This window comes from Cucurbita pepo, chromosome LG08, assembly GCF_002806865.2.
Source record: "Cucurbita pepo subsp. pepo cultivar mu-cu-16 chromosome LG08, ASM280686v2, whole genome shotgun sequence".
Taxonomy (NCBI): Eukaryota; Viridiplantae; Streptophyta; class Magnoliopsida; order Cucurbitales; family Cucurbitaceae; genus Cucurbita; species Cucurbita pepo.
Window position 1 is genome coordinate 8,411,184 of NC_036645.1, and position 27,759 is coordinate 8,438,942.

At 37.1% G+C, this 27,759-nt stretch overlaps 5 protein-coding genes across 20 annotated transcripts; 3 read left to right on the plus strand and 2 right to left on the minus strand.

The window, feature by feature from the left end:
• Positions 1–211: 211 nt before the first annotated feature.
• LOC111799632 (40S ribosomal protein S23-like) lies at positions 212–1,884 on the plus strand. Its single transcript, XM_023683051.1, has 4 exons — positions 212–304; positions 816–971; positions 1,331–1,457; positions 1,569–1,884. Exons 1-4 carry the CDS (start codon positions 300–302, stop codon positions 1,707–1,709), a joined length of 429 nt encoding a protein of 142 aa, XP_023538819.1. The 5' UTR covers positions 212–299; the 3' UTR covers positions 1,710–1,884.
• Positions 1,885–2,670: 786 nt separating this feature from the next.
• LOC111799585 (SMY2 homolog 2-like) lies at positions 2,671–7,566 on the plus strand. 7 transcript variants are annotated; one of them, XR_002815864.1, is made up of 10 exons: positions 2,671–2,927; positions 3,260–3,469; positions 3,551–3,817; positions 4,355–4,389; positions 4,805–4,900; positions 5,263–5,368; positions 5,462–5,991; positions 6,169–6,705; positions 6,928–6,950; positions 7,021–7,566. XR_002815864.1 is itself a non-coding variant. In XM_023682979.1 (8 exons), the coding sequence occupies exons 1-8, from the start codon at positions 2,804–2,806 to the stop codon at positions 6,580–6,582; spliced, it is 1,782 nt and encodes a 593-aa protein (XP_023538747.1). In that variant the 5' UTR covers positions 2,671–2,803; the 3' UTR covers positions 6,583–7,555. The 7 variants fall into 7 exon arrangements, 1 of the variants encoding a protein (XP_023538747.1); XR_002815862.1 differs by having other exon boundaries at positions 6,169–6,840; positions 7,021–7,555; XR_002815863.1 differs by having other exon boundaries at positions 6,928–7,566.
• A 63-nt stretch (positions 7,567–7,629) lies between these two features.
• On the minus strand, positions 7,630–11,200 carry LOC111799583. Of its 3 annotated transcripts, XM_023682971.1 has the most exons (3): positions 11,061–11,200; positions 8,705–10,996; positions 7,630–8,538 (listed from the first exon to the last, which is right to left on the minus strand). In XM_023682971.1, exons 2-3 carry the CDS (start codon positions 10,961–10,963, stop codon positions 7,966–7,968), a joined length of 2,832 nt encoding a protein of 943 aa, XP_023538739.1. In that variant the 5' UTR covers positions 10,964–10,996; positions 11,061–11,200; the 3' UTR covers positions 7,630–7,965. The 3 variants fall into 3 exon arrangements, with proteins under 3 accessions (XP_023538739.1, XP_023538742.1, XP_023538740.1); XM_023682974.1 differs by lacking the exon at positions 11,061–11,200 and having other exon boundaries at positions 8,489–8,543; positions 8,705–10,994; XM_023682972.1 differs by lacking the exon at positions 11,061–11,200 and having other exon boundaries at positions 8,489–8,546; positions 8,705–10,994.
• A 521-nt stretch (positions 11,201–11,721) lies between these two features.
• Positions 11,722–18,050, plus strand: LOC111799584 (probable DNA helicase MCM8). Of its 4 annotated transcripts, XM_023682977.1 has the most exons (18): positions 11,722–12,073; positions 12,565–12,708; positions 12,804–12,921; positions 13,021–13,140; positions 13,216–13,243; positions 13,407–13,570; positions 14,005–14,268; positions 14,356–14,451; positions 14,556–14,708; positions 15,558–15,628; positions 15,713–15,831; positions 16,145–16,274; positions 16,599–16,650; positions 16,731–16,917; positions 17,104–17,278; positions 17,352–17,522; positions 17,606–17,719; positions 17,822–18,050. In XM_023682977.1, the coding sequence occupies exons 1-18, from the start codon at positions 11,885–11,887 to the stop codon at positions 17,867–17,869; spliced, it is 2,343 nt and encodes a 780-aa protein (XP_023538745.1). In that variant the 5' UTR covers positions 11,722–11,884; the 3' UTR covers positions 17,870–18,050. The 4 variants fall into 4 exon arrangements, with proteins under 4 accessions (XP_023538745.1, XP_023538743.1, XP_023538744.1 ...); XM_023682975.1 differs by having other exon boundaries at positions 11,723–12,073; positions 13,021–13,243; XM_023682976.1 differs by having other exon boundaries at positions 11,724–12,073; positions 12,807–12,921; positions 13,021–13,243.
• Positions 18,051–19,042: 992 nt separating this feature from the next.
• LOC111800111 (E3 ubiquitin-protein ligase UPL4-like) lies at positions 19,043–27,656 on the minus strand. 5 transcript variants are annotated; one of them, XM_023683694.1, is made up of 17 exons: positions 27,489–27,656; positions 26,222–26,813; positions 25,975–26,085; positions 25,724–25,840; positions 25,470–25,628; positions 25,164–25,328; positions 24,521–24,667; positions 24,323–24,444; positions 23,096–24,236; positions 21,391–22,563; positions 21,081–21,311; positions 20,892–20,996; positions 20,194–20,274; positions 20,043–20,111; positions 19,822–19,950; positions 19,654–19,737; positions 19,043–19,471 (listed from the first exon to the last, which is right to left on the minus strand). In XM_023683694.1, exons 2-17 carry the CDS (start codon positions 26,747–26,749, stop codon positions 19,406–19,408), a joined length of 4,428 nt encoding a protein of 1,475 aa, XP_023539462.1. In that variant the 5' UTR covers positions 26,750–26,813; positions 27,489–27,656; the 3' UTR covers positions 19,043–19,405. The 5 variants fall into 5 exon arrangements, with proteins under 5 accessions (XP_023539462.1, XP_023539460.1, XP_023539461.1 ...); XM_023683692.1 differs by having other exon boundaries at positions 26,222–26,833; XM_023683693.1 differs by having other exon boundaries at positions 23,171–24,236; positions 26,222–26,892.
• Between the last annotated feature and the right edge of the window lie 103 nt (positions 27,657–27,759).

Below are 27,759 nucleotides of genomic sequence, written 5' to 3' on the forward strand. Positions count from 1 at the left end.
TATATATTTAAGAGTAAGAGGGGCAACTTCGTATAAATACGATCATATGAAGGGTAATTATGTAAAAAGACAGTTCAAACTCGCTATTGTTTGGGCTCAAAGACAAAATTTCATTGGTGGGGGCCCAAATTGTTTAATGGGCTGAAGTTGCAACTATCGGCCCGAACCATGTGCTCCATATATTAGAGTTCATTCGTGCACGAGTTTCTTCTTGAAGCCTAGGGTTTTGGTGCGCAGCTCTTCCATCTTCAACTTCCGAAACCCTCGCCGAAGTCGAAGAACCCGTTCTTTCTGCAAACATGGGGTAAGATTGTTCGCTTCGAGAGGTTTTTGAAACAATGCTTTGAAAATATTCTGAGATAACGGAAAATGATACCGTGAAGAAGGGATGCTTGGTTTGTGGATTGAGTTTTGTTATGGCTACTTGAAATGATTTACTTGCTTCACCATCTTTTGATTTGCATACGAATATTCGATTTATATAAGTTTTGAACTTATTTGTGATTTTTATTCCAATGAGTTGGATTTTCTTTTGTGGATTTTTCAACTACGTTTGTATGCGAAGGAGTGAATGATTGTGAGGACGTTTTCTGCTTTTAGTTTTGAACTAACGCTTGTTGGAGTTCTTCATGTGATTTGAAATTCAGTTGATTTTTGTAATGCCATCGAATTTGAATGAGCAAGCGCGAGTTAAGCCTATATGAACTCGCGAGAAATATTTATAGCACTTTGGATAATTCCAGGCGAATATCAGGTTGTGATTTTTGTACCTGGTTTTGATTGATTGGTACTTTTTTGACAATCTTACCCAACAGGAAGACTCGTGGTATGGGAGCGGGACGCAAGCTGAAGTCCCACCGTAGAAGGCAAAGGTGGGCTGACAAAGCCTATAAGAAGTCTCACCTTGGCAATGAATGGAAGAAGCCATTTGCCGGGTCTTCTCATGCGAAAGGCATTGTTTTGGAAAAGATGTAAGACATCAAACGTACTGTTTACTTGAGAAATAATATGTTTTATAGTCATGGCTAGCAATATGTTCCACTACCTCGATTGTACATTGTAATTCCGTTTATTAGTTTGCATTGTGTGATTTTATCAATATGGATTCTATACAACCAGAAAATTGTGTCACTTGGTTGATTTTATTGTTGGTCGAATGATTTTAGTTTTGGTAACTTCAGACTGTATATAGAGATCTTAAATTTAGTAACCTAATGGATAATTTTATGCAGGTTCTCTCTGATGTAAACTGCTTTTGAATAATTTTTTTAATTTTATTTCGCTATGTTAATGTTTGGTATCTAAATAAGCAATGCTATTCTGATCACAGAGGTATTGAAGCTAAGCAGCCTAACTCTGCCATTAGAAAATGTGCCAGAGTCCAACTCATCAAAAATGGAAAGAAGATCGCTGCCTTTGTACCCAATGATGGTTGCCTCAATTACATCGAGGAAAATGTAAGTCTGATCTTATGCTATTGCCCCCTTCCAGTATAAGATAAGATTCGAAAAAGAAAGACCCAATGAGATGAAAAGAGCTTAAAACTGATATGGAAACTGTGATTGCAGGACGAAGTGTTGATTGCTGGATTCGGTCGTAAAGGACATGCCGTCGGAGATATTCCCGGTGTTCGATTCAAGGTCGTGAAGGTCTCTGGTGTTTCTCTCCTTGCCCTTTTCAAGGAGAAGAAGGAGAAGCCAAGGTCTTAAATTTGTTTGGCAGAGCTTGTTTGTTATCTTCTTACAGTTTTCTATGGATAATTTTAGAGTACTTTCAGATATTGATTATTGGATATTTTGGACTATGATGTAGTTATTGCTCTCTTTTTGCACTCTGAATTTTGACAACTTTTGGCATTTTTGAATTACAACCATTTTGCTCAAACTATAGCTATGTTGAGTTCTTGATTGGTTGGTGTTCATGTTAGCTATGAATTCTCCTTGTGGTCATAATGTCATCTCAGGAGAGAACATGTCCTTTTTGGGCTTCCCTTTCTCTTTTGGGCTTCCCAACTTTGAAGTGCGTTTTAGTTTTAAAAGCCTGTTTTAAAGCTTTGAGGGCTTTGAGGGGAAGCTTGAATGGGAACCAGTTGATCTGAGCGGTTGATTCAGGTTCAGATTTAAGGTTCAGATTTAACTGGAAAATTATAATTCCATTATATTTTTTTTTAGTATGAAAACTTTGATTAATTTATTTTCAAAATCATTTGCAATTGAGTTTTAGTATATTTTCAAGTCTTAACAAAAAAAAATTGATTATAGAATTAAATAAAATTATAACAAATATGTTTTTATACCATTTTTATTTTCATTTTTGAAAACTCTTCTAAATTTAGCTGTAAAATAAAATTATAGAATTAAATTAATGTCTTAACAATTTATAATTGTTACAATTAAATTATATTTTCTAAATCCACAAAAATTCAAAATTAGAATAAAAAGGAAATTAATCTTTTATATAAAAAATTTAAGGATTTAAATTGTTTTCCTTTTAGACTTAAAATATAGTTGAAGTAGAATCGACAATAATTTAATTGAAACAATACGTATTTTAGTAAATTTAAAAACTTAATTTCAATGAATTTGTGGAAAATATTATGAAAATATTATTAGTGAGCCGTGTTTTTTCTTTTTTAATTTCTAACCAATTTCAAACAAACAAATACAAATACAAGAAAAGATCAGAACCCCTTTTTCCCTCCCCTAAACCTCCCGCCCCTCTCTCTCCGCCTTCGATTTTTCAAATCATTCAATCCGAGTCGGACAGTTCCTCTCCTCTTCCGCGCTTCTTCCAGATCTGTCTCATGGACGCCGTATATACTGATCACGATCGCCGTTTTAGCCGTCTCAGCCTCATCGATTTCGCTTCCGAGGACGATTTGCTAATCTCTTCTCCTTCCTGCGACTTCCATGACGCCAATTCTTTAGGTCCGCTCCGGCCGTTCTCATTTCAGTCTCGTTCTGTTTCATTGTGTTGTGAATTTTACTTTTACTGATGATTTTATCCTTTTCCCGCTTGTTCTATGTATTGAGCTGCTCGTGTTCGATTTCTGTTATGTGGTTTTTTTTCTCGGATGTTTCATTTTCTTTTCGTTTTTTCAACTCAATTGTCAGCAGTCGCTTTCACTTTTTTATTTGGTTGAAAATTAACCCTGTTGTTCATGTGTGGAAGCTTTGTATTGTTTTTCTAGTTTTGATTTTACATAATGTTTGAGAATCTTGAAGTTTTGTTGATTGTATTGGACTTCGGTTCTGTGTAGGCTTTGCAAAGGAGGATGAGGAACAGGACAATTTTGAACGATTAGAGACTGTGGATTCTAACAGAATAGAGGAAAGAACAGATGGCTTCGAACAGAGAGAGGATGAACCTCAATTACTCCCATCTTCCGAACCGGAAAGGATCGAAAGAAATGGGAAATATAACTTGCGTAAGAGTTTAGCATGGGATAGTGCTTTCTTAACTGGTGCAGGTATTCTTTTATTTGCATTTGGAATGTGACATTAGTTTTGTCCCAGTATTCCTCTTACATACATAACTTCTTGTATTTCAGGGTTTTTGGATCCTGAAGAGTTAACTAGCATGATTGCACCAGTGGGCAGGCATGAAAAACGTGTATTACCCATAATTCCAGAAGATGTTCTGAAATCTTCAGATTCAATTTCTACATTGGGTAGTGAAATTATGCCATTGGAAAGCATTGAGGGCAATTTATTCGAAGATGTTAGGGCTTCAATTCAGAAATCTAGTAGAACAATTGGGAAATCTAACTCGAGGATTAAAGTTGAATCCGGGCGACAGGGAGCACTAAAACTGCCTTGTGAGTAACTTCAAACACACAAATTTTAGTTTAATGATTCTTTTTTGATAGTTTTATCTAGATACAATGAGAAGCCCATTCTCAACAACCCAACTTCATAATGGGAGCGGTACTTGAGTTTTGATATGGTTACTGCTCTAAGAACCACCTTTTCTTATTAAAACATGGAGCTACTTGCGTCCTATATCAAATTGCCACCTTCTATGTATTAGATGGAAAGATTCATGCGGACCAGATTACAGAACATAAATATTTTCACTTCTTTATATTTTCCTCGACTATTTTGCGACAGCTGAGAGATTTTTCACCTTCTTCCCTCCCCAATGGCAATTCACATCTGTGTTTTGTTTTGTTCGTTTGGACCTTTTCTTTTCTTTTCTTTTTGCTCCATGCTAATCTGTCTGTTGCAATTTTCGAGTAATTATTCATTAATTCTGCAGGAGAGATTTCGTTGTGGGTTTAGCAAGATTTATGAATCTTTTATAGTATCTTTTGTATCTCATCAAAACTGAATCTGACATTACTCATTATTTTCAGCTCCAGGACGGCTTGATCTTACTTCACAAAATAAGGCAAGTTAAATGAATTTTTCAATCCTTTTGGTGTTTCACAGCAATTTTTTCTTTGTTCCTTATCCTTTCAAAAGTTGTATTTTGATGCTTGGATTTTCATACACAGTTCCTTTGGGCCCTTGCCATTAGATATTTGTCTAGCATTTAACTGAAATTTTGGTTCACTGGTTCTCAGAAATGAAATCACACCTTATATAGGTGGTGGTTAAAACACTGTCATCCGAAAATTCACTTAAGAGCTTAGAAATTTTTTATTTTCAGGGACCAAAAAAGATCTTTATGCTCAGCTTAAGGATTAGAATAGAACATTTGAGTATATATCAAAATAAAATAAATGTAGAAGTACAAAGGTCAAAATTAGATTTAAACCTTTTTTTACGTATTCAAACCATAATGTTCCAGTGTAACATTTCAGATAAAGGACGGGTCTGCGTCCAGTAAGCAAAGTGATGGGTTGCAAGGACCTGGGAGAACCACTAAGAAGAATTCTTCACAACCACGCGAGGCACAGGTGAAGTATAAGCCTAAGTTTTTTTTATAACTGATCTTATGTCATTCAAATATCTCTTGGCTTCTGTGGCTATTAAACCAGAGCATGGTTAGTTGCATTAACTGAGACACTGGCAATATTATTTCTAGCTGTTTTGACTGGATTACATTATATTCCAGTAGTCTGAAATTTGTGTTAAAGTTCACAGTGTTCGTTAGCTTGTAGTGACTGGTGGCCAAGGAAGGCGAGTGTACAACACCTGACTATACATTAGCATATGCATGTCTAATAGCGATGTCATTTCTTGATCGTCCATTTTGTACTTATTTGCCCCACATATTTTTTGCTGCTTCTGAAAAAAGAAAATATTCTTACTTCTGAAGCAACCGAAGGCAATGGGCAAGCTTCCTTCAAACTCAACGTTGTCCAAGAGGCCTTCACTTGCCGCCACTGCGAATGATAGTACTACGAGTGGTGCAGGATCTGCAGGTAACTAAAACTTGAATTTAACTTGGCTAAATTTGTTCTTTGAACTGGGATGCTTGTATCTATCTATTCTGAATTTTCTCATGCGAATTGCAGATGGGCAGGATTCAGTTAGTCTTAGATCTACTACACACAAGCTTTCCCGACTTCCAACTGCCGGCACGAGAGAGCAAAAGACTTCCTCTGAAGTTTCTATAAGTTCATCTAACAAGGTCGGTAAATCTTCCTCCAAAGATGCAAGGATAAAAACAGATTGTAAGGCTTCACCTTCCTCTGGTAGCACCCAGAAAACACAATCGCGAGTTGCACCTAAGGTCAAGACTCGTATTGGGAATTCTCGTCTCCCTTCCTACTCGATATCTCAAAGTAAGCATTCTTCAGGAATATCATCTGCTAGCTCTAAAAGTGAGTGGTCGACAGAGTTGTCATCAAATTCCACTCATGAACTTCAATCTTATAGCTCAAGAGCCAGCCTTCACTCAATTTCGAGTAAAAGAATCTCCGTAGACAGCGATGCATCTCATGATGGAAGTAACCCTGCTGTTGGATCCCATACTCAAACTACTGGCTCAATAAAGCCTTCGGGCCTTCGATTGCCATCACCTAAAATCGGGTACTTTGATGGGGTAAGTTTTGTGTTTTATTGTATCAAGTTTCTGAGACTACTTTATTTGTAGACCCAATATTCAAAAAGCAATAACCAAATGGTTATCAAAATGGGAAATACCATTTTATGTTTTTAATTTTTCAAAATTTTAGAATTGAATATTTTTTTAATACGTTTTCATGACTGCATTTCACAGGGGAAAACTTCTATCATAAAATCTAATGTGTCTGTACGTGGTGGCACGACTAAGATTGGAGCTGGAAATGTCAGCGGAATTGGAGGCCAAAATAAGACCAAGCCTTCAAAGCTTCAACCTGTTACAGTGTTGCCCAAGAGCACAACTCGTGCTGTTAGTCAGCCTAATTTGAATTTGAAATCTCATAAAACCACTGCAACTAAGATGTCCAAAACGAATGAACTCGACCAAGAAGTCAAGGAGCTTGGCTGTGATGGATCAAATACTGATATGCATAATTCAGATGTATGCGCGATTTCAATTGCTACGAGGGAGAAGATGAGCCTAGAAAATGAAGCAGGAAGTAATGCAAACGAAACGACATCAGCGAATACTGATGGAGAACTTAATGGATTACAGAACTTCGGGACCTGATGTTCATGGTATACTTCCATTTCAGCGGATCCTTGAATGTGATAAGAGAATTTGTTCAAGAGGGTTCAATGTAATACCGTGGAAAGTATTCATTATGAAGCCAACTGTATGCTCTTGCAGAAGGTAAGTCGGAATCATGAATATGGTTTGGTATCAACTCACCAAAAGAGTATAACTGTTCTAAAGTATTCTCGGCTTGTGAATATTATCTGATAATGTTCAAAGGAAAGCTTCCCACCTTCTTCTGAAAACTCAAAAGTATTCTCCTCTCACTGCTCATTTAACTTCGGTAACTGTTGTTGACAAAGAACTTATCATCTCTAACTGAGGATCTCTCTGTCTCAGCTGCGGCCTCAGATATGGATCAAGTAAGACCCATCTTGCCATCTAAGCAGACCGTTCTTAAAACAAACAGTTCTAATGTTGTGGCTTGTCCAGGTGTCCGTCCGTCTGGTCCAGTGTTTCCTGTTGATATCCCAGATCTGGGGTTTCTGGTGGAATGTGAAGTTCTGTTGTGCTGCATTTGAGCATCCGATACCAATTACATGGAGACGTTGAGTGATCTGAGTTGGTATTGTCGTATGTCGTCAACTGCTTGTGGGTTTTGGGAACGAGATTGACCAGTGATTCAAGTTGGGATCATCGTGTTCGTCATGCTTGTGAGCTTTGTGAACAAGATAGACCAGTGATTTGAGTTGGGTATCATCGTGTTCTCAATGCTTCTGATAGCTTTGGGAACCAGAGTGACCAGTGATTTGAGTTGGTATCATCGTGTTCGTTGTGCTTGTGAGCTTGGGGAACAACAGTTTTGAAAAATGGTTGGTATATTTGAACCTTGTTAGTTCATGAATAGTACTGTAGATGTTCCTCTTTTTAACCATTTTGCTGAACTAAACATTTCTTATTTCACAGAATGGTGTAATTGAATGATAATTTTGTAGTAGTTAATAAAAAATAAATATTACCATGCTTAGAATTGATGTATGAACGATTTTCAAATCGAACAAACCCGATTAGCCAGTAAAACTTAGTTGATTAGGGAACATATTAAATTAAAACACATTACCTTAAAGAACAATCCATGATTCACAAATACAACATTTAAGGTCCTACAATTAAAACCAAGAAGGCAGTACATGAGGGCATAATTTCACTCCAATATGCCCTTTTACATAAGGAAAAAACTACCATGTACAGACTAATCCAAGTATCTCTACTAACAATACTCTGAAAAAAGTATCAGCCATGTCCTATTTGTTTGCAAGTTAACTCTACCCAGTCAAATTATCGATATGAATTGAACAACAGACATCAGTTAAAAGTGAAAGTAGCACAGACCTGTTTCAAACCTCAATATTTAGGCAGCCAAAAAGCGTTTTGTTCTTAAGATTTCACTTCTTTTCTGCCTCTCCTTGTCCGACGTGATGAAACTTTGCTCGGAGCCAAGAACTTGAGTCGGTAACTAACATGGGTCGTTCCAAAAATGCTGTGTTTCCCAGAACTACTGAAAGCTGTTTCGGCATCGGAAGTTCGCTTGAAAACTACTTTGGCTTGTTTACTTTTCTTTATTACTTCTGTCTTTGACTCGTACAGAGGTCCATATTCTCTAAATATGTCGTTCAAACTTGTTTCAGAAGGAACGGAGTCGAAGTCGGTAAAGGTTAAAATCAGAGCAGTGGGAGAGGGATCCTCCACACAAGTCTCTGAATCTGGTTCAACAAGTTCAGTAGGGATAACCGTTTCACTTGGAGTCTGAATGTGGCCTTCTTCAGTTTCGTTTTGATTCTCAAAAGTTACTTCATCTTCAGCAATGCCCTGGATTAACCTATCAGTCCAATAAGCGTCCTTAATAAATTCAGAGTCAGATGTTTCTATAGGGGCTGAAACCTTTCTTCTTTTCCTTGTCTTTGTCGACTTATTTCCAGTCTTCACACCGGAAACTAGTTCCGAACTCCCCTGCGCTTCTGGACGTGTTAGGATCATGCAAACGAAAATTCTAAATTCTGAGAAAAAAGTATCCAAAAAGCCAAATCCTTTAAAGGGTTTATACCAGCCAAAAAAAGAACTGCTATAGAACCCTTTAATAGGATTATCTGTATACAAGAGCTGTTGAGTGTGGTACCTTACGCTTTCTGCCTCGTCTCGTCTTGGAAACAGATTTTTGAGATAATCCATCATCGTGCTTCAGTATCGGATTCAACTCGTTCAATTTGTAAGCAACCTTTCGTATGCGATCTCCAACTCTAAAACCTTGATTAGTCTTCCCAGATTCAACATTTGTTATTGGACTGTTGATAGCTGTATTGTTACAACTTACTACCTCATCTTTTGTACTTGAAACAGGAAAATTCAATTCATTGTCAGCATCCTCTTTAGATCCCAGTTCTTTCTTCCCGCTACGACGGGGCTTCTTGGACGTCAAATTAGAACCCTTTTTACTAGAGTCTTTTAAATCCTCAGATTTACGCTTGCACTTTCCACCTGAAATGTCTTGAATTTTCAAACTTCCCTTCCTGCTTTTGGCCACTTCATCATCTTTAATGTCTATAGCTACATCCAACATCGAGTCACTTTGGTCATCGTTTTTCACATCCAAAATGTGATCAGTATCGTTGAACGCTGCACTGTGTTTATCGTACTTGGACAGTTCAGAGTAGCCCTTCCACCGACTCAATGCCATCAACTGGGCCTCGGCACGAACCACCTCTAACTTGTCAGCTTCAGCATAAGGTGACATGGCTACTTCCTTAACAAAGTTAATAAGCTTCATTGGATCAAAAGATGATGCAGTAAGAGAGCTGTCCCCACCAACTCTTTTACTCAACTTCTTGCGGATTCCTCCGTTAGCGAGCGTTTGAGTTTGAAGTTTGGAATATAATTCTTCTGATAGACAAGGGCAGGCAAGGCTAAACTCAACTCGTCTGGAGAACTCTTCCAGAGCACAATCAATTGCGTCGTGAAAACTTCCTGAATTACTTTGCTTCTGCAACTCCGAAAAATATTCTGAAAACGGTTTTATCATCACTGCTTCTTTCCATGCAAATGTATGATCCCCAAAAAAAGCTACCAGATATTTGCCTGTTTTGAAATATTTCATGGCTTTTTTCGATGAAGCTGCTGGATCACATATCTGCCCAGGCCACCAGGGATGGCTCGGTACTCTGCTCCATACTAGATCGTGGACATTGAACTTCACAACTGTGTCTTCACTGTCGTCATCAGACATATCATCTTCATCCATGCTAACATGTGGGTCCACTTCAACAACAATGTCAAACAACTTTGACTCATCTATATCTGTTGAAGGCCCTGTCTTCGGAATATGACTGCCAGTGGCTGGATTTTCAATTGTCTGTCCACCATCAACTTTCCCACTCTGATTTTCTGAGTAGTCCGATGTTGGCACGGTTCTAACCTCAGTGGCTAATTCAGGTGGTACTTCATTGCTCTCTGTCATATTTTCAGCCTTTTGATCAAGCTTGTTAATTGACCGTATTCTATCCTCAGCACTTTTAGGAGACCCAGATGCCGAATTATCATGAAGAGAACCCGAACCATTGACATCCTCGTGGTGAAATGGACCCTCTGGATTTGTGTTTACACGTTCGTCGACACAACCCTCGTGGTCCAGTACACTGTGGGATTCAAGATCCTCGTTCACGACCTGATCGTGTTTCACATACAATTCTTCATTTTCTGTAACTTTTTCATCCTCATCTTGCATTGTGCTAACCCCTTCTTCCTGGCTTTCAACATTATACTCAATACCAACAGAAATTATTGATCCATCCCCAGCCGTAGTATCGACGTAGGCTCCACCTTCTGTAGACTCATTCAATGATGCAAGTCCCTCTCCAACCTGGCTTTTCGCTTCACAACAAGCTAAAGTGTCACCTGGCGAAGCATTTAGTGTCCCATCAGCATTCACCACCTCGTTGTCGTCAACAATTATCTCATCCCTACACACAGCTTCAACTTTCTCTGAGGTATGTTTCCTCTTGCTAGATTCCATTTCCAACTCTGATAAATCATTTATTGCCATAGATGATGCTTCACCCTTCCTTGCGGGACGGTCCATTTCCGTTCCCTTGACATCATCTATAGATCTTCCCTGCAAAAATTCAACATCGACTGCTTCATTTCGCACATTTCCGTCGGTCTCGCCTTTATCCAACCCACAAAGCCCTTCTCCAAAGCTGTTAATCTCTTGATCTTGAATGGCCTCATCCTCTCCCGTCTCTCCCGAGCGATTTTCACCATTGCTTTGCTCGTTTACGGAAACGGTAACAGGATGCGAAAGATCAATCCCATGGGCTTCAAACTCTCGAGCTCCCAGATCAACTTCAGAGTTGAGGTCGATTTGTTCACCGTTCCCCGACATCAAAACAGACTCAAAAACCAAAAATTCTAAACCCTAATAATGACAAAACGTTGTTAAATTCAAATCATACAACCGAGTCAAAACAATGAAATGGTACCTCGAATTTCTTCCCCCTTTCTCCCTTCTAGTTATAACAGCTTGATTTTCTTCGCCTCGCAGATCGTCTTCCTTACTGAAGCTGGACCATAGCGTGAAATAAAGAAGCCTTCTCCATGGAACTGGTGTGCGAACTCGAACACCAAACCTTGAATCTGGTCTGCTTCGAGGTACAATGGTAATCCGACTGGGCTCAATACGTGGAAAACGAGAAACTCTGCCTTTTTTGGGCCTAATATGGACCAACCAATTGGCACATCAACCTACTGGGCCTGATACACGTCCATGTGAAGATGGGCCTAATATGGACCATCATGGGCCTTAACATTTGGTCATATGAATATGGGCCTTTTATGGGCCCATAATGACCATCATGGGCTATAACATGGATAAGCCCAGTCTAGCCCATCAATTTTAGATCCAATAAAGTATTAACTCGAGAGAATAAATGATTTTTTTAATTAAAAAAAAAAACTAAATGTATTTAGTCATTTTCTGAGAGAATTATTTTAAATTTGCTGTTCCATTTTAGCCCTCTAAAAATTAGACCAATATGGGCCAAACACGTGGCACGTAAAACTGGGGCTTTGGTTTGAGCCTAACATGGACGAACATGGTCACGTAGTTAAACCAACATGGGCCGTGAAAACTGGGCCTTTGCTTTAACATTGACTAATATGGGCCTAACATTGGGCCCGTAAACTGGTCCATTTACTTTGGACACTAGCCCATGAAGTGGGTCGGCGGTCCGGTTCAGCCCACCTTAGACTAAACCGCTCGTCTCTCTCCCGCCAAAATTGGAAGAACGCTTTGTTGTGATGGAAAATGTCCGGCGATCATTACAGAGCGAAGATAGGCATGGAGCAAGCGTTTTCAGACTTCGACATAGCTGGAGACATCTTTGATTTGTACTTCCCCCATACTGTCTTCACTGTCGAAAATGAATGGCTTAAGCTCATTTCTCAGCTTATTTTCTTCTTTTCTTCTCCGGCAGGTCGGCATCTTGCTTCACAGGTAACTTCATCTCTCATTCGGATTGATTTTTCCTTTTTTTTTTTTTTTTTTTTTTTTTTTTTTTTTTTTTTTTTTTTTTTNTTTTTTTTTTTTTTTTTTTTTTTTTTTTTTTTTTTTTTTTTTGGTTTTACATGGGATTAATTGAAGAAGTTGTGTGGCGCGGGGTTTCGAGTGTTCGTGATATGTTCTTGCATCAAGAATTGGATGTAGGTAGTTCCTGCAAGGTCACTTCCAGCTTGCGATTTGTAGTTGAATTTGCAACATCGATTTCCTATTGAATCTCAAGCCTGTTTCATGGTCAATGGTTATCTCATTAGTTTTTTTTTATACACTGTAATATTTACTAGAAATGCCTTTCTAGGTTGGATGTAATGCGAAAACATTTAAATCTGTTGGTTTGCAAAAGTAGCCGACGAAGTCCTCTCCATGTCCTTTTCACTTGTTCCTAGAATCGCGTGAAGGAGGGAGCTGACCTTCAATTATTTTGACAGGCTATTGATGATGGTCGTGGCATCTTTATTTTATCAATTGACTTTCAACACTTCCGAAAGATTTGCGATGAACATGAACTTTACCTAATGTTAGAGAAAGATCCTAAAGTTGCTCTCAAATGTATGAGTGCGGCACTTCACCAGGTAAAAACAAATTATTACGAGAATTTCGTTCTCCATTTGTCTGCTATAAAATACTTTCAGGGTTTCAGCTTAGGATGGTTAGCTGGCCTTTAAAGCAGGTAATGAGGACCAAATGGGCGCACAATTTAGAAGTTGTCGCAAAAATTCTAGTCCGGTTGCACAACTATTCAGAATCCATGCTTGCTTTGAAGAACTTGAAGGCAGCATATATTGGTACTTGGTAGCTTCTTACAAATTTATTATTGAGTCTGAAGTTTTACTGTTAAGTTCTTAAGGAAATAATGTAGGCTATATTACTTTGGGACAATGCAGACAAGCTTGTATCAGTGCGTGGTACTGTTGTTAAAGTTAGCACTGTTAAGCCTTTGGTGGTGCAAATGAGCTTTGATTGTGCTAAATGTAAAAGCAATATTACACGCATCTTTCCTGATGGTAAGTTTTCACCTCCATCGTTTTGTGAGCTGGATGGGTGCAAAAGCAAAACATTTATTCCCATTCGATCTACAGCTGAAGCAATTGACTTCCAGAAAATACGGTAACACTTCTAAAAGCTGAAAATAATCTCAATTTACAGTTAGTTTTACTGCCTACTCATTGGAAAAATCTATTCATTAGACATTTTTCTTATGTGCATTACATGAGGTACATAATTTTTCCTACTACTGTGAATATTAGATATGATTTTTTAATCTTTCCAGGTTGCAAGAACTCACTAAATCTGATGACCATGAAGAAGGAAGGGTGCCTCGAACTGTAGAATGTGAACTGACTGAAGATCTTGTTGACGCATGCATCCCTGGAGATGTTGTCACTGTTACTGGAATCATAAAAGTAATTAACAATTACATGGATATTGGAGGAGGTACCAGATTTCTTCCAAGTTGTATAGTTAACTTCTAATATTTCCCATGAGTGGTAATTTGGTCCTTGGGTCGCGTTTAAACATTTCTTGCTTGCAAGTACACACATCAACATCTTAATCATTAGGTATTTCATTACGCAGAAAATAAATTTTGATTAGTATTTCTGTTTCCTTCAACAGTTGAAGTTTGTTGGGTAATGCTTGTTCTTAATCGATTTTTCTTCTCTAACAGGGAGACTGTATTAATGCTATACATCAGCAATTCGATAATTTTGTCGTGATAAAAATTTCAATGATTGACATCACATCAACACCAGAGCAAAAATGAAATCAAATAAATAAAAAAATCACTCACCAAACAGTAGTTATGTTGTGGATTTCTGATTCCCATTCTTTACTAGTACAGATCAAAGCAACTTTTCATATATTTTCAGGAAAATCGAAAGGCAAAAGTCAAGGATTGTACTATTTGTACCTGGAGGCTGTTTCAATAAAAAATTCCAAGTCACAATCTTCACCTGAGGAGATGCAAGATTCTAACTCCAATGCAAGAGCAACGGAGTTGCTTGACTTATTCTCATTCTCCCCAAGAGATTTGGAATTTATTGTGAAATTCTCTGGGGAATATGGTTCCGATGTTTTCCGTCAAATACTTCAATCTATATGTCCATCCATCTATGGACATGAACTTGTTAAAGGTAACATTTTATACAAATTCAGATTTGCTAGTTCCCTCCATTTTTTTGGCTGACATATTTTGTGGGTTGACTTAAAATCTGAAAAAGCTGGAATAACACTAGCTCTATTTGGTGGTGTTCGAAAGCATTCAAAAGACCAGAATAAAGTTCCTGTTAGAGGGGATATTCATGTCATAGTTGTTGGTATACTTCTATGTCCATATCCTTTCCATGCTCACTTCTAGAAAAGAGTGCTTTGTGATCAATGAACAGACGTTATGGATAACTTTTTGGTGTTAATTTCATAGGTGATCCTGGACTTGGCAAAAGTCAAATACTGCAAGCAGCTGCAGCTATTTCTCCACGTGGAATTTATGTTTGTGGTAATGCAACAACCAAGGCGGGCCTAACTGTAGCTGTTGTGAGGGATTCCATGACAAATGACTATGCTTTTGAGGCTGGTATGTCTTTTCTTGAACCTTACAACGTCATTTCCTATTTTTAAAATTGAGGATTTACATATTGTAATGGTAGTGATTTAGTTTTTATCATGGAAACAAAATATTGTGGGCACTTGATGATTTTATTCCTTGACTCCCAAGTATTAAATTAATCCTTACATTGGGAATTGGGAAATTCTTATTATACGCTAGTTTTGACATAGCTCAAATCTTTCAAGAGCTTATTGCATACATAGATTTCACAAGTAGATGACAATGAACTTTCAATGGTTTACAATAACGGAGTTCCGCTGATTGAAGAGAATTCTACTTGAATGCTCATCTTATGCTTTAAAACTCCTCCTAGCCGATACTTTTCAGTTTCAGAAAGTAGTAATAAAGAAAATCCTGGCTACCTTCTATCCCACCGCTTTTTCCGATCTGCTTGATTATATGATTAGAGAGGGCCTGATATTCCTACTAAATTTCCATAGAAAACATCGCAATCTTAAAGAAACATGACAAATGTTTCATGAATTTGGAATCTTATTATAATAACCAATAAAGGGGAAAAAAAAGTAACTTGGTTAAAATACCATTTTGGTCCTGGTTTACTGGGCTTCATTTTATTTTGGTCGTTATACTTTCAAATGTTCAAATTTAGTCAAAGCTTAAAAAGAGCTCCTATGGTTAATCCTAAGTTAGTTTTTCTCCTCAAAATTGATTAATAATAGTAATAACTTTCATGCAAGAAAAAACACAGCGTGAACATATCTGGGTCTAATGGTGCTTAAATGCTTCTGAGTTGCAAGCGCATCATAGTAAATATATTGTTTTCTCCTCTAGCAATGTAGTCTACTTTTTCCACAGGGGCTATGGTACTTGCAGATGGTGGATTATGCTGTATAGATGAGTTTGATAAAATGTCTGCAGAACATCAGGTTTTTGAGCCAATGCCTAAATTCCAATTAAACTCTTACTTTTCATTGTCCATGGCTAGATTTTCTTACATTAGATTATTGCAGGCCCTATTGGAAGCCATGGAACAACAATGTGTATCGATTGCAAAAGCTGGGCTGGTAGCAAGTCTATCAGCACGTACTTCCGTTTTAGCTGCAGCTAACCCTGTTGGCGGACATTACAAGTAAATTCCGTTCAGAAATGTATTTGTCTCAGTCATTTGCTTTCCTGACTGACTATTCGATTTTGTGACCGATAAAACATCTATATGGTTGAGTCTTTCTTATAATCCTTCCTCTTCAAAATATCAAGTTGAACGTTTTCCAGTTTTCTATTTATAGAGAATATTGTTCTTATTCCTGAGGAAAATCTCTATACATTATTTTATTTCAAAGAATCCATATTTAAAATTTTCCAGTCTACTCCAAGTGAATAACGATGGGAGCATGTTCTTTTATATTGGTGGTATGTATTAATTCTTAAAATAAAACTTGCAGCCGGGCAAAAACTGTAAATGAAAACTTGAAGATGAGAGCTGCTCTGCTCTCGAGATTTGATTTAGTTTTCATATTGCTGGATAAACCTGACGAATTTCTGGATAAGAGAGTCTCAGAGCACATCATGTCGGTAAGTTATTTCTGTTGCTTTTTTTTTTCTTATGCTAAGTGATCTCTCGAATTACTCCGACGAATTTAATTGGAACTTAAAACCATTGAAACCATACTCTTCGGAAGCTCTATGAGAAGATGAAAGAACATTCCAATAATGAAGTTTATCTTTACCGTTAGATTGACATAAAACAAAAAGTGAGTAGCAATTCGTGATAAACGTCTGTTCTGATACCGATAAGACTTTTGAGCAGAAGGCAACAATGTGCTTGAACAAACTGAGGAATAAGGATGTCTCATATTTTGGCATCTACATCAAGTATGATATTTGTCTTTCTTGCAGCTTCATGCAGGATATGGGGAACGCGCTTCTACAGCAAAAAGATTACGCAAAGGTATGTATCCTATCTCTTATCTATTCCTTTTACTTTCACTCACTCGATTTCCACTAATAAAAGAGTTTCTCCCGAATCAGATATATCTCCTTTGGCCTTAAAGAATGTACCAATGGAGAATGATGGAAAAGGAGATGCTTGTTCAAAAGGCGAGTCTTTAGTTTCAAGACTGAGATTGGACCAAGCAAAAGATAGCGATTTTGTACCATTACCTGGCCAACTTCTTCGCAAATATATATCCTATGCAAGAACTTTTGTTTTCCCCAGGTGAATTTACATGCTGGAATTCACCTAAATTCACCTGGAGAATTTACAATACGAATTTACATGAATTTACAAGAACTTTTTTTCTTTTTTCAATATGAATTTACATGCTGGAATTCACCTGGAATTCTCCTATGCAAGAACTTTTCTCGAAATCTATCCTAACACATCTCTCCATGCTGGAATTAGGATGTCAAAGCCGGCAGCAGACATTTTGCAAAAGTTTTACTTGCGACTGCGTGACCAGAATACATCAGCTGATGGTACACCAATTACAGCAAGGCAACTAGAAAGTCTGGTGAGGCTGGCGGAAGCTCGAGCACGGGTAGACCTCAGGGAAGAAATTACAGTACAAGATGCCATGGTTAGTTATACAAAGATGTACCCCAAATTTAATTACTATGACTCAAACTTGACTTTTGTCATTAATTTTGCAGGATGTGGTAGAAATAATGAAGGAATCCCTTTATGACAAGTACGTAGATGAACATGGGGTCCTGGATTTTGGTCGAAGTGGAGGAATGAGTCAACAGAAAGAAGCCAAGCGATTTTTAAGTGCACTCAACAAGCAATCAGATTTGCAGCAGAAAGATTGTTTCTCCATCTCCGTAGGCTTATGCTACACGCTCTTGTCTCTGTTAAAGCTTATCACTTTCAGCTCCGAGCTAACCACATATGCGATGTCCTGCAGGAAATATATATCTTGGCAGATAGGATTGGTCTGCAAGTACCCGACATCGATACCTTCATAGAAAATCTTAACAGTGTTGGATATCTGCTTAAGAAGGGACCAAAGACATATCAGGTGCACGCTTCTCTTAGCAAACATAAAACCAATTAAACAACAAAACTATGCATCAACCGATCATTATCAATCTTTGCACTAACCCATACATTTCCTAAACAGGTGCTATCCTCATCTTACACCAGTCAATCTACAAGGTCTAGGGGATAAAACTGGCCGATATTGAGAAGTCAAACTTTCTTTACTCTATTTTTCTCTCTCACAATGTCTCTAGGCTAGAAATGGCTCTTCCACAATACCAAGCATGTATTATTCGTTGATGCTGTAATAATTGTATAGTAATTTCAATGAATAACATATTTAAGTGGTACAAAAAGGATGTTGTTTGGCATGATAGTTGAAGATCCCAGGCTGCCGGAGACATCCCTTGCAAAGAAGAAAGAATTTTTTTTTTTCAGAACTCCAATCCAGCCTACCCGACTGATATAGTCTAGAATCCACTAGTTTAAGCCGTAGACCTACTCAAACCATAAAAATAAACACTTTCTTTTTTTGGTATTATGCAGTCCAATGGATTATCTTTCCCCGGTAAACCTAACCAAGATTTGAAAACCTCAGCTACTCTCTTCCTCTCAATAACATTTACAATTTAACATTCATATTTCAAAAGTCTCCTCTCCCTTCTTTCATTCTCGTCAAGTTCCCCGGGGAAGGAGTTTACTTAATCAGGTTCAGAAGTCATAGTCCAGGAGCGCAGACGAAGACAGAGTGAGATCAGGGACAGAAGTAATAAATAGTATAGAGCCAGGTTCATGAGTTGTTTACCGAGTTCAGTAGTTAGTTCAGTCTCATTACATTAATCTTTCTCTTTGATAAAGGGGCAGGGGTGAAGCCGGCAGTAAGAGACCTTACGGGAGAGGAGTGAAAGAAGCAAGAGAGGAAATTCAATCCTCAGCCCGTTGTGAAAGGTTTTTCTTTATTTTATTAATATTACAAGAAATTACCTTTATCTTATTCATATTAAAAGGAATTAATATAACATCAAACTAAACTTGCTAAAATATAGAGGTTTTCATTTGGAGTACCTTTGGAAATAAATGTTTTTTTTTTTTTTAACCCAAAGTCAATTTTTTCTATAAAAAAAAAAAAAAAAAAAATTAAAATGTATTTACTATGATTTCTTGAATTATTTTAAATTATAATATTTTTTCTAAAAAAAAATCTTAATAAATAAAAACACTTTAAAATTTTGAATTAATAAAAAAATCTAATTTTTGAAGCGAGTTCATCCTTTTGAATTATAATATTGCCTATTTCTTTCAATTGAGGAAAAAGAAAAAAGAAAAAGAATTGCCTATTTCTCACCTCTCAGGACATGCATAGTTAGGCCAGAAAATTAAATACATTCAACTCCACATGGCACAGAGTCTATGCACAATAAAAGAAAGAAAGTAGGACGAGCTAATTTTTACCGTGGAGATTATTTACAGTGTCAGCATGGGTTAATAAAAGTAAAATGGGAGACCATGCCGATAAATCTAAAACCCTCCGTTTTGCTGTACAGCCTTATTCTATTCTATGTACATCAGAGTTATGTACATTGGAACTTACCCACCAATGAAGAAGAAGCAGCCTCCTCTTATTCACCCACAATCTGATCTTCTTCCTCCATTTTCACCTTTGTTATAGCTCTACTCTCATAATTACCAATTTCACTTTTTACATATGTTAAGAAACTTGAGGATCCTACGAAAGGTGAAACGAGCCTTGTCCTTCCGTGATGGCGTATAAAAGCTTCTCTTTCATTATCTCCTGAACAAATAGAGAATTTGGAGTGAGAATGACCATTTTGTTCCAATGGAAAGAAAAACAATGATTTTTAGTTCAACGATATGCAAATGAAGGATTTGAACCTTTGCCTCTTCATCTAAGGTATATATATATTAGTCAATCGAGCTAAGATTAAATAAGCAAAACACGAAAAAAGTAATCACTTTTGAAGAGTACGGAGGCAACTTTAGATAGTTTGCACAGGTCATCACACTAGGCAAGTCAGAATCAACCAGATTGCTAGAATGCTGTGTAAAAGAAAAATTCAAAAAAGTAAGTATATGGGCTAGATTGAATCAAATATTTAAGGAGAATGTGTTGATAATGAGAACCTTTCGAACTATAGTCAACTTCGGATTTAGAGATGCAAAGCCTCCAGAAGGAAGCCTTGGCGCCCCCGTCACAAACTGTAGAAATGCTCGTTGATGTTCGTTGTCGAACTCTTGAATAATTTCAAGCAGCTACAATTCAAAAAATGGGTGAGAATCATGCCAATGACCTAATAAGAAATATTTTAACAAAGCAATAGGTAGGGTTCATTTTATAAGCTAACATTAACAATGGAAGGGCTACTGGCTGTATATCCGTGGTCAAACTTCACATTCTCAAGGAGTTCATTCAACTGCACCAAAAAATTACAAAAAATCTAGTTAATGGATAATAACTTCAGAAAAGTAAATAAGCTGGTTAACCGATACACGTACAGCCCAAGAGTCGTGTTCTCCACATATTAAGCGCTCTAATTCTTCTGCAGTAAAAACTTGAAGATGTTCTATGGGGAAAACCTGAGGTTTGACAACGAAAAGATCACGATTATCAGTTAAGATCGCGAAGGTACCAGTAAATGTCCGAAGACAATACAAACACGTGTATTTTATAAGGTAATTAATCATTTTTCTTTAACTAAACGGTTGAGTGTCTTCTCTTTTAAGAACGACAACGCTTCATGATTCGAGTCGAAAGTTCCTTGCATTTTAACATGGCAGTTCATCCATTCCTTATATTGTGCCTATAACATAATTTATAGACACTCAAAAGTTGAACTGATATAAACACGTTTGGGAGATTGGAACCACAGATTTTCCTAGTTCTTCCCTTAAAATTTGAATGAGATAATAGAACTACATCTGCACTTAAACCAAAGTATACGCAATCCGGTATCACGTCTAGAAATCAAATCATTTGATATTATTTAGCCAAAGGCATCGATAATGATTCATAAAACAGCAGTATATCATCCAATTGAAAATTTTGATCCTAAATAAATATATCAAAACATAAGCTGAATTCCCAAGATTATGAACAAGAAAGGATCCTTTTCATTCTGCAAGTGTTAACTAGAGCGGCCAAATAAATAAACATGAGAAAACCAATAAGTAAGAGGGGTCATAGTGAAGCTAACCTGATTAAATCCAGATTTAAATGCATCTATTTGCCTCGAAATTCCAGAATTTAAAGTAGCATCTACAACAAGAGAGACGTAATCCTCCAAATTTTTTGTATTTACCTGGGAAAAGGTCAATTGTATTTTGTGTTATTTAGTGCATCCTTACAAATAGATGACCATAATCACAGTGAAAATTTGCATTACCATTGTATGATCTTGAGATGAGATCAGGAGATAATCAGGATAACCAGGAACAGTAAAATCAAGGCAAAGATCCTCAATATTGGTATTATGGTAACAAAATTCAAGTTTGGCCGACGAGTTTTCTTCACAGACAAATTCTAACAATTTACCTCTGTCGACCAGAGCTTGAAACTCGAGCAAAGCAGTTCCAAGTTCTGGATCAAATGATTGGATGTCATATATACTCACCTCCTACACGAATAACATGAAATCAAACAATGGAATGCAAAAAAGACAAGAGGAAGCACTTGAAAGAATTTCATGCAGGTACCTGCCCAAGTATTAATTTATAGAAGGCTTTGGAGAAGTAGATATCCATAACCCTACCATCTTGGATGGCCCTTGCCACAATTTTCCCTAGAAGTACAAACTTTTTAACTACTTCAGAAAAATATAGCTCATGAGTATCCAGGGTTGATGGCCATGGACGAGGGAAAAGCCCAAATGGAGATTCAACAGTTTCTCTACCCTCTATGGAAATAAGAGCACCATGATCCCCTCTCCACATTCCAAGGTCATACTTCTGAAATTCACGACCGACGAGAGTATAGAATTCTAATGTTGGACCAAGCCCTGTGCCAACTTCTTCATCGTATTCCACCTCAAGCAGTACTTTCTGATGTGCATACTGATCCATCATTTTGACAGCAGAATCTAGAATTTTGTTGCGGTGTACTAATACCTTCTTACGAGGCAAGCCACCAGAATTTGATCGTTCGTCATTTGAGGTCCTTAAGTCACTGTATGATCTTATATATGGCTGGCGGTGCGACATGGAAAATGCTACTATCCGAAAGTACTTGCATCTAGCATCAAAACTAAATAAGAAAGGGCATGAATCCATAAGTTCCTTACACCATAAAGGCATGCCACCAATAGAAAACGCAGAAAAGTCCCTCATCTGCTGTTCAAGTTTTTCAGTCAGTTTGCTGTTTACAAATTCATTCTGCGGCACTGAAGGAACTGATAGCTTTATATTGTCCAAGGTATTAATTCTCCCTTCAGCAAAAGCACGAATCCTTTCATGTGACATTATGTGAAATGCCATTCTGTTCATGCCCTCTATGCTCCTTAGAAGAAATAAAACATCATAAGCAGGACTTTCTTTTGCCAAGTCAGAAGGCAGAATACAATCTAGACCATGGAAAAATGAAGAGAACTTCAACGTTGCAGCTTTGTCTGACGCAGAAAATAATTCGTTAGAACTGTTGTCCTCACTTTCTCCAGCACTTTTATATGTTAGAGTATATACTTGGTTCCACAATTTTGTCCCAGAAACAGTTTCACTTTCTTTCATGTGTTGTTGAAGAATTGCCTGATAAAGTGTCAAAGTGGGCTCCAGCTGCTTTCCCTCAAGGTAAAGTAACAATTTGGGCTTCATGCCTTTCTTACTGCAAGATACAGAATACTGTAATTTCTCATCGGTGTCAACTTCTGTAGATCCCTGAACCAAAACAAGGTTAAAATAAATTTAGGAATGCACACATAACCATAGTCCAGAAGATGAATCAATGCTCTCAGTCACGGACTAAGCAGGCACTCAAAAAGACAATATAAGAGAAGTGAGGCAACCAATTATACTAGAATATTCTGCTGGAACCATAACATTTTTTCTAGTTTACTTGGAAGGAGAAAAATGGCATAAAGTTGAATCCAAAAGGATCAAATTAAAATTTGCAATGGATGAAGGTGCAAACTCTAGAACCGATCCATCTTATAACACAGTTTCACATATGTGCTTATAGAAATGATCAACTTACAATATAAGTTTCATCTAATTATATTCTCACTTAAAAATAACTGAACTAAACCAAATGGATCTAGATATGGACCTTATTTACCAGAATCATAAATTCATTGAAGTAAACAGACCTCCACTATGCATAATAAATCACTCTACTTCAGTATCATAAAATTTTGGAGTAGTTTATGATTTTCTCAAAATTATAAATTTCAAAAAGAAAACAGGAAGAGACCTGAGTTTCAGACAAATCTGTGGACATGCTGTCAGACCCTACTAGTTTTGGGTTAACACCCCAACCAGAACATACATTTGAGAGGAGTTTAATTTGATGTTCCCTCAGGCTATCTGCTTCAAAGGACTGCTCAGCTTTTTTTGTGCCAACTTTGGACCACAGAAACCCTTCGATGGCATTCAAAGAAGAAAAGGGGTCAACAGTATGGATATCCCCAGTATAGTTGCAGAGATCAGTTTCCCCGTCTCCTCTCACAAACCGAACTTTCACACAAGGATGTGGTATGCACCGACCATTTGGAACCGTAGCAAAATAATTCCTGTGTTTGAGTCCCTGGCTAGAAACAACAGGAAAGTTTTCTAAAGACGACAGTGAGGTTTGTAATTTCCTTATCAAGACCAAAACTGGCAAGCTTTCAGACGGGGGTTCTGCACTAGATAAGAGAAGCCTTGCAAAAACCTCAAATCTTCTTTCCATAATTGAGAACTGTCTAGATATAATTTGTGGTTCTCCCTTTTTCCTCATATACTGACCATTAGTTAGGTAATTTATAAATGACTTGACAATTCCACTTTCGATAAATTCAAAGGTGGATATGGGCTCGCCACACTTCAGCTTTGACATAATCTCCGCCAATAAAGCATAACAATTTTCTTCATCCTGCGCTGGAGTTTCCTTAATTAAGGACAAGTTCAATAGATCATCTAGAGAACCAGCAAGAGTTTGAAGATTTTGAAGAATATCTGTCACTCCTTTATCAGTGTCACATAATTCTTCAGAAAAATAATGGGTTCTTATGTGATATGCAAGACTATAAACAGAGTCCTTGTCAAGCTTGCAGTTTCCTGTTTCTTCCGTTGAGGAGAAACAGCCACTCAAAAAGGCATAACATAAGCATCTTGCATTTTCTCTTGAAGACTTTTGACATGAACCAATTGAAGGGTGGACACCAGTAAACACTGGGAAAATCAACTGTTTATACTTCTCTGGGGTTATCAGTGCATCAATTGCAAAATAAACACCCTCCTTAACAAATGATTTAAAAAATATACTAGAGAGCTTTTGCAGGATAATCTCAGTGATTTTTAAAGCTAACATCAGCACATGGTGGTCTTTTCGAGTAAATACTCCAGCCAGGAAACTGACAAATTAGGCAGAAAAAATCATTAGACGTTCTGAAAGCAATTTGAAAATAGCATTAAAAAGAAAATCAGAGGCACCATTCACCTAGAAATATTGGTGTTCTGAAGCAACTCGACAAGCATGCCAGATTCACCCAAACAGACAAACTTGTAGATAATAGTTAGGCAGCCACAACAAACATACAAGTTTGCACCAGAACTAACCACCTGCAGCAGGGAAAATGAGATGTTATAGAGGATGGGAAGAGACATAGCTCTTTTATTAGTTTATAATAATAACCACCTGAACAAGCAAAGGAAGTACATCCAAGCCAAACTTCTGCAGTTTCTTGGGATTACTGACTAAAAAATATACTTTTTCGGACAATTCTTCTGCATTTGCATCTCCAGTGGGGAGAAGCTCGTTAAGTAATTTCAGGACTTCACATACCTGAGAAAAATCAATTACAAGAAATCCCCATACAAAATTTTTAGAAAAATCATAAAAACATTGAGGCATATATTGAAATTCTAGACTCAAATTAGGCCAATTATGAGCAATTGAACTATCACTTATGACAAATGTTAAGGTATTAATTCTCCTAGCATAGGCTACTAAGCGCAAGCCAGGTACAGTGGAGGTTTGAACATGATGTTATATCCTTAACAAAGCATCTTGATTTTAGAGATTTATGTTGCACATGCCTTCAATATATCAAAAGCATGACTTGAGATTTGGAAAGATAAAAAAAAAAACTTCCAGACTATAGTATCCATTTGTATCCTGCAACACTTAAAATAGATTTCTATGATTTGAAGTATTTTTTCAGAATAATTATTGAGGAAAAGAAAATATCCCTCTGTAAGTTTCCTAGAAATATTTTAAAAAAGAATCTGTCACGGCATCCAGTCAGAGTGTTACTGTGGACATGCTAATAGACTAATACCTGGTTGCGCTGCCCGTCAACTACAGAACATGAAGAAGACATTCCATGCGAGAGATTGTAAGCAGATAATATGTCCTTCAAAGTGTTGCTAATGTTTAGCTCATAAAGAGTCTTGAAAGCAACAGTTGATCCTGAAGATAGTTTGACAAGTACACCAAGCAAATCCTGAAAGGAAACTCGATGGTCATTCACCATTCTGCCTTAAAGATGGTGGTAGAGGCTACAGCTAGAAGTTCTTTTGCATTTTTTTTTAAAAAAAAAAAAATACAAAATTCTAAACCATTTCGTATATGATTCTCTACTTACATTGTAAGTGGTCTGGGACAAAGTCGTTCGACTATTCAAGTTTATAAGGTGAATGACTTGTTGAATCAGCCCATGATGACAGAGACCATCCAAAAGCTCACAGGATTGACTGACACGCTCAACTATTTTAATCATGCATAAAGCCACATTCTCTGACAGCTGAAATGTGTGATTATAACAAGGAGAAGATTGATAAAAAAAAATAAAAATAAAAAACAAAGCAATATGAAGCATTCAAGCCCAGTTATTCAAACCTGCCCATCTTCATACTGAAGGAGATTGCATAGTATAGGAACAGCATCAATCAAAGTTGGTGGACACTCAGAAGGAAGTTTTCTGCAGACATTCACCACAGTACGAAGAGCAGTCCTCTGATCCAAACCAGATTTATACATTAAATTTTCAATCTTTTGATCATAGGGTTTGGCGGGAACAAAATAATAGGAACATGAATTCAATCAAATTGTCAAGAAAAAATTAAAATCCAGAAAGGAAAAGACCTTACTTGTATGCTAGTAGAAAAAAAATCAATATAAGTTAAAACAGCCATAACTGCACCAGCCTCTAAGCAGGCGACAGGTTGTTCCCGTGATATTTTTTCCAAGGCTATCAAACACTGCATTAAAACAGAATCTCCAAAATATAGTAAGAGTATTCAGCATCCAAAGATGAGCTATCGACTGTAATATCTAGAATCATATAATTTAATGAATGAACTAAGACTAATAATCATGTGAGCATGATGAGCTCACCTGTTCAGCAACATCCAAATACTTAATAACTCCTAGCATCTGACAGAGGGCACGTACTCCATCATGACGAACTAGAAAACTGGAAGATCTGGGGTAAACATCACATAAATAAGTTATAGCCCTTAGAGCCAAAAGCACTATCTCCGGGTCGCTATCAAGTTTCACCAGATTTACAAGAACTATAGATAATGAATCTGATGTCATGCTCGATAGTGAGTTCTCCATACAGAATGATAAAACTTCACATAGCTCCACTAGTAGTGTTCTTTGTGCAGACAGCTCAGATTCTTCACCCAAGCTTGACAAAATCCTTTTCAATCGTCCATGATCACTAGACGATCTTTGCCTCTGATAATTCCGAAGATCACTATGTTTTTGTTCTGCATCATCAGAATCACAAGAGCCGTAGGCTGAATCCTTATCATATTCTCCTTCTGAACGACTAGAGGCAGAAGCAGATGGTGAAGTGTCCATGTCATTATCATGAAAGCCTGGACTTGAATTAATGACCGTCACGTGCATTTTCATAGACGAATTAGACGAGCTTGGCCTGAATTCCAGTGAACTGCAAGCCCGTTTGTCTGCCGGTAATCTATCCACCATTTCAGTACGCTTTTGGCCACGATTTCCCATTTATCATTTATTAGCTTTTTAATAGAGATTTAACCCTCCTATGTAATTAAGAGATCCAACATTGCATAAGATTGACATACTCTTTTATCCTTTAATGCTTTGCATATTACTAATGATCAGAATCAAACTATACAGCAAGAAAAATCATTAAATAAAAGACACGAAGACAAATGGTATTTTGGCTCAACACTAACAATTTCACTTCAATAGAGCGAGAGGCGGAGGCGAAACATTAGAATCTGAACCTCATAGAATAATCGGATGAAATTGAACATTCAACTGAGAATTGTATCTCTTAAACCTTAAGAGCTAAATAGGAAAAAAAAAAAAAAAAATTATATGCACCGTCAATTTGAACAAAAATAAACAAAATACAACTGCTCCAAGATTAACACAGAACCCAAAAACTCCATGGATTTAACCACCATTGACAAGTAAAATTTAATACCACATATACTTAACAATCACGAATATATAACTAAGTTCTCCAGTAAGCTCGTAATCAGTCCACTTTTAACAACCAAAGAAGACCAAAGCCAAAACAAATGCAACGAAGAACAAGATCAAAAATCACGAATGTAAAGACGGATTTACGATCAAACAAGACAAACACAATCTCATATTTTCTTAGTACCTTAGCGGTGCAAGCCGAAGACACGAAATTCCAAAATATGCGAGGAGGAAAAACTTCTCCGTCTACGGAACGCAACCAACCGGAGGATGCTTTTATCGGTGATCGAAATTGCAAAACTCCTTTGAGGTATGATGAAAAGAAACAGAGCTAGAGAACATCAGAGCTTAAAGATATATATGAAAGACTAAGAGACTGAATACGTCTGATCAAATATATATTTTATTATTATCATTTTTCATTTTTTTTTTATTGTTTTTAATTTTATTCTTCT